Source organism: Formica exsecta, unplaced genomic scaffold, assembly GCF_003651465.1.
Source record: "Formica exsecta isolate Colony F162 unplaced genomic scaffold, ASM365146v1 scaffold228, whole genome shotgun sequence".
In the NCBI taxonomy this organism is placed as follows: domain Eukaryota; kingdom Metazoa; phylum Arthropoda; class Insecta; order Hymenoptera; family Formicidae; genus Formica; species Formica exsecta.
The window spans coordinates 1,112,168-1,121,969 of record NW_021849573.1 but is presented as its reverse complement, the minus strand read 5'-3'; the positions used below and the strand labels follow the sequence as shown (position 1 = coordinate 1,121,969).

At 34.2% G+C, this 9,802-nt stretch overlaps 1 protein-coding gene across 2 annotated transcripts in view; it reads left to right on the top strand.

Annotated features, from left to right (window-relative positions):
• The first annotated feature begins 3,109 nt into the window (after positions 1-3,109).
• Positions 3,110-9,802, top strand: part of LOC115235597 — a 48,343-nt gene continuing 41,650 nt past the window's right edge. For both annotated transcript variants that reach the window (XM_029807495.1, XM_029807496.1), the window contains exon 1: positions 3,110-3,379. In XM_029807495.1, coding sequence (XP_029663355.1) covers positions 3,347-3,379 — 33 coding nt within the window. In that variant the 5' untranslated portion in view covers positions 3,110-3,346. The remainder of the gene's footprint in view (positions 3,380-9,802) is intronic.

Here is a 9,802-nt window from a genome sequence, read left to right as displayed (position 1 = left end):
GCGATGCTGCTGAATGTTCGTGTCTTAACGCTTCAAGCGTGATCACTTCCACGTCGGGCAATAGTGCGAATTCGCGTGCGTGACTAGTGTAGTTACTACCATATGTACACATGTATATGCGTTACGTCGCATAGGAAGACACGCGCGTGGAAACTTAAATTTTTAATTATAACATTAATTACATTAATAACAATAATATACACATATGAGAAATTTATATTAAATTACAAAAATTCTTAATTTATTTTTATATATGCACAAAATCTTCCGCAGAGTTTATATTATAATTTGCTTTATGCGGTTGACAAGTTGGAGATTTCGCAGACGTCTCTGCCAACTAATTATTATTGCAAAAATGATAATGAGGAGATGAGGACTAATTACCAGTGATTTTGCATATCGTACTGTGTACACGTATATGTATACGAATAATAAGAGGAATGCGAACTGCCGCGTATATGGTCGCGACAGAGAAAGGAAGAGAGGAAACGACCAGATCCCCGAGACTCTGTCTCTGGCTCCAAGGATCGATTCGTTGCTTTCCAACGCGAGTAAACCGCCGAATCTGCTCTCCTGTATTTCTGCTTCCCCCTTTCTTCGTACACATGCCACTCTTTTTCTCCGCCCTCGAGCGCTCCATGCTTTCTAACAACCTGCTACACCGCGTGCTGTTGTGTCGGATGTTTTATCCTCTGTCGTGCCTTCCGAGAAAAAAATTCCACGATAATATTTTATAGAAGATACAGCAGTATATAATATATCGCACTTTCTAAGGTGCGGTAAAATTTAATATTTCTCATCTTGCGATAATAAAAAACAAGGTCGAAGAAAAACTCGAAAAAAGACTCGCGTATATAGAAAAATATAAAATTATTATAGAATAATGGCTGGATTATTTGTAGAATGATTGTTTAAAATATATTGTTAAGATAACCATGGTCTTTCTACATTATACATGATTAATTACATATTACGTTAGCGAGATCGTTATGAAAGGATTTAGTGTAATATTTATATTGATAGATTTTAATTTACTGCATTGTTAACAAATATTCCTACTCTCTTGAACAAATGGGTGTGGATTTTATCAAAACTTTTATATTATTAGCAATATTAATGACCACGCAATTTACTGAAATATCGTCAAAATATACTCGTCAAAGCAGATTTGACATAAGAAAAAAATTTAGATCTTTATAAAAGAAGCTTTGTTTGCTGGGAACAGCTACGTTTTTTGAAACCTTCTGTATATGGACACGTAGGTGTGGCTTGTGACATGAGACAGAACTAGCTCGTATTTTATTTTGAGTGTCAGACTCCCTCTCTCATGATCTCGAACTCTGCGTGAGAGCGATATGTCCGTCGAAGATGAAAAAAGGAGAAGAAAGCGAAGGCGAGACGTTGTTCATTTCGATGATGGCATGAAGGATAGGACTTGCGGAACGAAAGTTCAAAGGAAGATATATATGTTATCGGTCGCACGATTCCTATTAAAACCAGCTTATAAAAGTCTACGACTTTGACATTCGTAAAAATCAGAAAGATCAAAAATTGCATGAGTCCATCCTTTTTCTTTCTTCTAAATTTAGCTATAGATAAATTTTTTATAGCATTGGGTACAAGAATAATACGGAATAAAAATTTATCACACACATATTTTAGTTTATTAAATTTCAATTAAATTAAAAAATAAATAAATCCAAAAAAAAAAAATTTAATTTAAATAAAAATGTGCAGTATTTTTAATTCAATCGTTTATTAATTTTTTTCTATAAAATAAAGAAAAAGCTGTTATTTTAATTTTTTAAATAATCTGCGTTATATACATATATTTTATACATTTTTATTTAAATTTATTATATTAAAAATTGCAAGATTTAATAATCCTGCGGCATCCTTTGTTATTTGAACCAATCATAGAAGAGTCACATTTTATTTAGCAAGGGATAAAGCTAAAGTTCTTTAAGAACTTATTGTTAGAAAAGTTTATTCGACGTTTTAGATTTCTTCAAGTGTGAAAAGGTAATATCTTTCTTAGATTTTCGATTTCAAGAGCGAGAGCAGTCTTTTGGCTTAATAAGGATAATAGAGATGAATTTGCACACAAATTTAATTTAATTTGAAAAACATAGGAACACGTAGGAAGGTCTCTTACTTTGGACATTGCTAATTATTTGAAAATTGTATATGTATACATCGATGAAAATAATTTATTAGTACAAGTATAGCATAGTACAATATATACAAAGAAATTTAAAATTAATATTCTTTCGTATATCTTTAGTGGATTATATTATTGAGTGCAAAATATTGATAAAATTTTACAATGATAGGAAAAATAAATAAAATATGTATATTTTAAACATTTTAAATAGATATATGATATTAAAATGCACTTTGCGGATGTAGCTATGTGTTTCTCGCGCACCCAGTACATCGCGGCATTCGAATCGAAATTCTCGTACGCTGGCGTTGGTGGGGGTTGTTCGGCGAGGCGCGCCAGAGCAAAAGCTCTCAGTTACTCCTAGCATAGTGGGGGAGAGTCGCGTATCGGGAGTGGTGCCGGAGTTCCCGGCGTTCTTTTACCGGGTGAGCGTACCGCGGTTAGCCGATGGTGGGGGTCGAATCGTATCGAGTGGCGTTCGAAAGGGGGACCGGGTGAGGAGGGGTGGAGCGTGCAGTCTGCGCGACGGAACGACCGGCTGAGTGCGCGGTACGTCCCATCCGGATATCACGAGCCTCGTTTCACCAACGTGGTCCATTGTTATGTGCTCGAAAAGTACCGGCGGAGTACATTGTTGGCGGCACGCACGCGCGCACGACCTCCTTTGGTGACCTACGTCGTCGATGTTTGTCCTCACCGTCGTCGGGGCTTCGTACGCGCCGAACGGCCGCCGGCCTTTTTGAAGATTCCGCGCAAATTGCCCGGGGACCAGGGCTATCAATGGTCGACCTTCGCGGCGGGGCACACATCGTTTCACCATCTCCTCTCCCTTTCTTTCATCACCCTCGATTCATCGCCTTTGTTCTCCGATATCGATGAGCGCGCCATTTAATTGTCCTGTGCACGCCACACATGTTCGCTCCTCATCGGCACGCTCGTGAAAAATTTCAGGGTATTCAGTGAGGAAAATTTGACAGTTCTAGCGGTACGAAGTGATGATATTATCATGACCCGGTACTCTTTTTGGTGATAGTGAGGATCATGTAGAGAACGTACGAATCTTCGCGGTTGTCAGGTACGAAGAGACCAAAAGTGAAAGTGATTAGAATTTTTCTAGTGTCAATCTAATAGCTTTAGTTTGTCAAATTTTAAAAAAGTCTCCAGCAGAAGGTTCTATAATATATGATCATAATAGATGATCCGCTGAAACTCAAGGTATGATTTATTTATTTTTATGTTTATCGTTATTGTTTCATTGAATTTAATATTAAATTTATCGAAAATAATATTTCTAATATAAACAATAAATACTTTAAATATATGCTGTATGATAATGATAGGAAGACAAAATATATAGAATGGTACATACATATTATATTGATATATAGGATACAATATTCACACATGCCATGATTTAATTATTAATTTTTTAATGACAAGTTTATCATATACTATACAGAAAATATATTCTAAGGTTGAAGTATAAATAAATATTGGAAAATTATATCGTATATAAATATCTTAATGACTAAAAATGTTTACTAGAGACGATTAATATTTACATAATATTTTTATTTGTTTTAATGTGTATAGGTACAATCTGTAAAGTGTTAACGTGTATTTATAAATCTTTATACATGTCGCAAATGTATAGCGTATTGTTCACGTTTGTCACGTTAGGAAAATATCTTATTTTAGCGTATATATTAATTTATATGAAAGTGTAAATGCTGAGATTAATGTGTCTTGATATATCACGAAGAATCCATGAGCGGGAAGGTCGGGGAAAAAATTGAGCTGTCTCAGGCGTGGGTCGGCGGGCACAGTCGCCCGTTAGACTTTCTCATTAGTTAGTTTGCTCTACCAATTAGAGAGTAGTTCTCGAGATGGGACACAGAGTCACTGTGCAAAGCGCCGTGAAATCTGTGTGTATAACGGTACGAAATTTTCAGAATTGCGACATGCTCTCGTAGGGAAAAATGTTTTTGATTCGTCATTTTGCCTGTACTTGGATAAGTTATTTGCTAGTTAAATACCGCGCTTTTATGCGCTAAATTGTATAAGAGTCAGTTTCTTCACGGGAACTTTGAATTCGTATTATTGTACATAATACGTAAATTGTACATGAATTACAGTTTTATATGATATAAGGAAGAAGACGCGTGAGTTTTATGTGATTTTCATGTAGGGTATTGCGCTGCATCATATATTTTATCACTGCATCGCACTTTTTGATATTAGCTTAGAATTGTATCGTAACATACACGATCGGTTTTATTTAACTTCATGATATTTGCAGATACGCGATGAACAGGATATAGATGAAGACGAATACATACATATACACAATAGTATATATATGTATACTTAAGGATTATAACGCGTTAGGCATTTAATATGTTAGACAATGAAATTGAAAGTGTAACTGTGGGAAATGATTTATTAGTCTTGCTCTTGGCTACGTTAATACAAATATAATCTACATGTTGTGAACTGTCTTTCTCTCTTGTATTTACTTGCTAAAGATTTTCTCAACTTGGACACGTTTATCAAATCAAAGATTATCTTTGTATCAAAATTAATTCTTATCTCTTCGAACAACTATTTTTCTAGTCGTTTTTTTTAATGAGAGAAAGTGAGACAATTCGATTTTTTACAGACTGAATATTTTATAAATTATTGTTGAAGATGTAAATTATAGGATTAATAGGATTATCGGATATAAATTAGAATTCTCTTCTAATTTTTTTCATCGGATTCAAACTTTGCATAAGTTCATACAACAACATTGTGGACAAAAATTACTTTGTTAATGAGACCAGTAAATTTGTTTAAAGTGTTAAACTTATGTGCGTATGCAGAATCACCAACCGCATAATCGCACTATATAATAATCATTACAATTACGACCAATGTAATAGTGCTCACTTGTCAGGCTCCATAAAGTCTGGTTATTATTTTGCTCATAAACACCTGCACTCATGTCAGTATTCCCCGCGTATATCTTCGTATATATTTGGCTTTCCGGTCGCGTATATTAACTGCGTTAGTCACTTAAGATAATCGAAGACAGATATTACAGAGATAATTGTAATTGAATGTTATACATATATCATCTGATATGCTCTGATTTATTTTTAGTTATATTACTTTTAAAATTTTGTTTCTTTAATTTTAGATAAAATCATAAATCGGAGATAAATAAGCTTATTAATCAAATTGATCATCACGACGAACGGAATACGAATTTATTATGCTTCTTTATAAGAGTTTAGTAAAATATATAAAGTGTATAAAAAGAATGTATGTGGCATGATTTATAATTAATTAACATAAATATTTATCACCGATCTCTTTCGTGTCTACATTAATTTATAATTCTAATTAATTATTGAAATATTGAAAAACTGTGCTTCCTTCATCGTTCTATTTCAAGTACCTAAAGCAAATAGAAATTAGTCAATCTTCGTTATTGACTCGTGGTCTTATCACAGACTGACGTCACCTCGAGGGTTTCACTTATCTTCGAACTTTTTTATTCATACATGTACTCGCGAGAGAATCTACGTTAGAGCGTGTATTATCAACCACGTCGACACGCGGCTAATAGATTTGGCGAGGTGAGCTTGGAAATAAAGCTTTTAAACAGGAATGCGTGAAATCTTTATTGCCATCCATGAAGTAGTAAATAATCCGCGGTACGTGATGGAAATTATCTTTAATTTTCACGCAATGTTTGAGAGTTTATATAACTCAATGTCTACAGTTGTAGACATAGCATATTTCCTGCTTTAAGCATATTTTTTGCGAAAACCGAGTGATAAATATATCATGTAAAAATGTAAATTAAAACAGAATCAAAATGTTTTACACATGTTTTAATAAATTATATTGTCACCCATAGGCATCACTCTTCTCAAAACAAATTCATGTCGTATTTTCTGTCATTGTCTCAGGATAACGTCTTCAAAGTTTTAAGCATCAGGTAGTTATTTCATTCAGTGTTTCACACTTGTGTCTCTACAACTCTACATGATAAAGTAATTTGCACGCTTCAGCCATTCTCATAGGTATATTGCACATATACCTATTTAGCTTCCTGGTATCGGTAATATATTTGTAGCTTCAATCTCCTATGGGGTCATTCGCTACGATTTAAAGTCAATAATCTTGTTACAACTCACTACCGTTCACTTTTAAGAGAATAGTATACATAACCTCATGGTAAGAGACACGATAAACCTTAAGTGTCGGTTTGCACGGTAATTCCTTCCTCCGTCAACCATTATGAACGGTCGTTATCACATTACCTATTGACCTTATGAACAGGTGAAAGATGATTCTTGCTTCTTGTTTGTCACAGTGATATCTTGCTCTAAATAAACTATTTTAATTGATAGCAAATATTATCCGAACTTTGCCAGTATATTAAGCCATACTGTTATTATTGAATTTTTAATGCTTCGTTAACAACGATATAATATTGATTATGCATGAAGCAAGAAACCCTCCCCAAAATGATAGATAAAATTACACACGAATATTCTTGTTTAGGCAAAATAGATAATTTTGACAAAAATCGATTACTTTGAATTTTACTTTGTCTTTGACAGATTGTATCATTGTTTAATTATAATTTTAATCCAAATTAATTTATAAATTGAAGAATATAATAATGTTTAAATTGAATAAAATGGTATAATCGAAATTATTTTAAGATTGTAGCATTTTTCTATAGTCTTATCTTTGATCCTTGATTTACAAATTTTTGAAATTTATCGCACTGTTGATACAAATTTCGATGCACCGATGAGATAATTTATAATTTAAAATAAACAGAGATTTAAAATTTTTAATTAAAAATGAATTATAGATTATGGAAATCATCTATAAAAATAGTATTATTAGAGAGGACCTCTCACACTAATGCTATGTATTAATTATAAATTATAATTTCGAGCATTCCATTTGATTCAATACAACTTATGCTTCACTTTTTCCAACGCCATACGAAGTGAAGCCAACCCGAGTATAGTTCACTATTCTGTAGCAGCCATGCTGAAATCCATGATGGCCGTCTTGCGTTCCATAACGCCTCTCCTCTGTGGGAATGGCACCAATAGCGCCTGCAAAACTTTCATTCGCCATCCCTACCTGTGCTCCTGTGTCGACCAACCCCACTATATTCTCCGTTTCCTTAACATCTATGTTTTCTCCCTCTACCAGAGCATCTTCGACGGCCATCATGGTTTTGTGCGTGCGCACACGTCTGTTTCACTAGACTCACGAGAGTATCACTGTATAGAATGCGGTAGCCTTCAGAAGTTCCTGTATATGTCTGTGTACGAGTTGAAAATTTTTAATATTTTTCCCAGACAAAAATATTCCTTCAATTATGAGTTCGATTAAATTTTTTCTAAAATAATTTTTAGATTTTTTCTAAATAAATAAATAAGTAATTTTACTATAGCTTTTAAATGTGCGCGATTCAGGTTTCGTCGTTTACACAATTACCAAACATTTATATCAAATGTCAGAAAAATATTAAGAATTATTTATAGCTTACTATAAATTATTACTAAATTTAATGAAAATTATTATTAACAATTATATATAATATTTAATATACTGCTATACAAATTTTATCATTAATATTATTTTTGTGAAAGCAGTGTTATTATACCTCAATAAAATCATTGTTTTTATATCTTTTTTAAAGTACACATGTTAAATATCTTACCTGTATTTTGCTTTCATCAGCAGCAGGTAAGAGGTTTATTTTACCTATGTGAGATCTCAAAGTTTCTGCTGGTAAGGAAGAAAATGCTACTTCCGGTTTCGACACAAACATCTTTCCGGAACTTATCAACTGAGGTTTTAGTCACGTAGTTACGAAATGTACCACGATTTAGGCTTAGAAACGCGGTCGTACTTATTTTGAATATATAATATATTTTTAAAGTAACATTTTTAATACACAATATTTTCAATGTCTCTATTATATATACAAAGTATATTGTATATGTATATCCAAACAAATCGTTATATCTAAAACTCTGATTGGACACAGATATAAACTTATACAAATATATTCATATTTATATATTTTATTTAATAAATGTTACAAATAATACATGAGCACATCATGAATAGAAATATGTCAAGAAATATATAAAAAGGAAAAATGCATTTTTTTATGTATTATACGACGAAATATTATACATCTCTGAAATTATTATAACATTACTACCATAATTATAAAAAAATTTGCACACAGCTTAACTTTCATAAAAGATAAATCATTTCCATGCGAGACATTTTATCATCGTTAAACTAATATTGGGTCTGAGATGCGAGAAATCATTTCTCATCGACTTCGAAAAAAGAAAGTTGCATCTTGTTCTATTTAGGATTTTCCTCCCATATGTATATAAAAGCGAGAATGATCAATTGACCGCGTTTTTACCGAAGCCTTATTATATTGGTTGGGGACTTGCTATTCTGCTCTCGTATTTTCATCATGTATAATTTCAATATTATACAATGCAGAGAGGTATACGGGTCGTTACGGGACGACTAACTAGCGAACACATCAAGTTTGCAATCCATGCGACGCGTACACACGGTTTATTCCTTGTATAGCGAGCCAGCTAACTAACCGGCATGTCCAAGGGTAATTACTGAGCTCGTCGAGCGCGACGTGGCCGACGTTATCAGGCATTCGCCTTCGCCTCGGTAGTAGCTTATGCATCTGTGTTCACACACACATATCCTGATCCAAGCGATGCAGGAGGCAAGAGAAAGGCAAGGCAAGGCGTTCTCGCGGAGGGAATAGCAAGCGAGGAGCGAGAATAAAGAGGGACAGGGGGAGAGTCGCGGAGGATTAGGTTCGGAGGCAACGGGAGGAGAGACTAGGCATCGACTTGAGAAAGGAATTGGTTGAGAGGAGACGATGCGGAGGTGAAGGGGGAAGAGATGGAAGATTCCAGCGACTCCACGGTTAATTTGTAGCAGTGCGCATCTCTCCTCCTTCTCCTCCTTCTCCTTCTTCTCGTCCTCCTGTTCAGGATATATATTTTTCTGGGGGCTTATGCATCGTGCACGTTCACGCGTGTACGGGTGTTTGTGATTCCCACGTGTTTTATGCTTCGTGTGGTTTTGTATTTGCGCATCGCGATACATCGGTATAAGGACGACGAGGATGATCGAGAGTGGTGGTAGAGAGGGAAGGGAGAAAGTTAGAGGAGACCACCCAGGAATCGCGAGCGCGTTTCCGCACAATGATATCTTCTATTCCTTCGAATTCATATCATCCTCGAGCTCTCGTCCAATCTTATAATTTGTAACGAAACCGACAAATGTGCTGAGATCGTTGAGATGTCGAATACTGACGCTGCAAAATTGACGATGCATCAAAGAATGATACATTATTGTACGAATAATATAATCGTGTAAAGTAAAATTGAAGGCTGATTTTAAAAATGTCCTGAATTTTCGGGTATTAAAACAATTATGCTAAAAGTAGTATATACTATTTATAATTATAGGAAGCATATGTTTACAAGTGCTTACAACGTAAAATACCACAATAAAGCTGCGTTAAAATTGAAGGAAGAATTATTGTCTGCTTATCTCTTT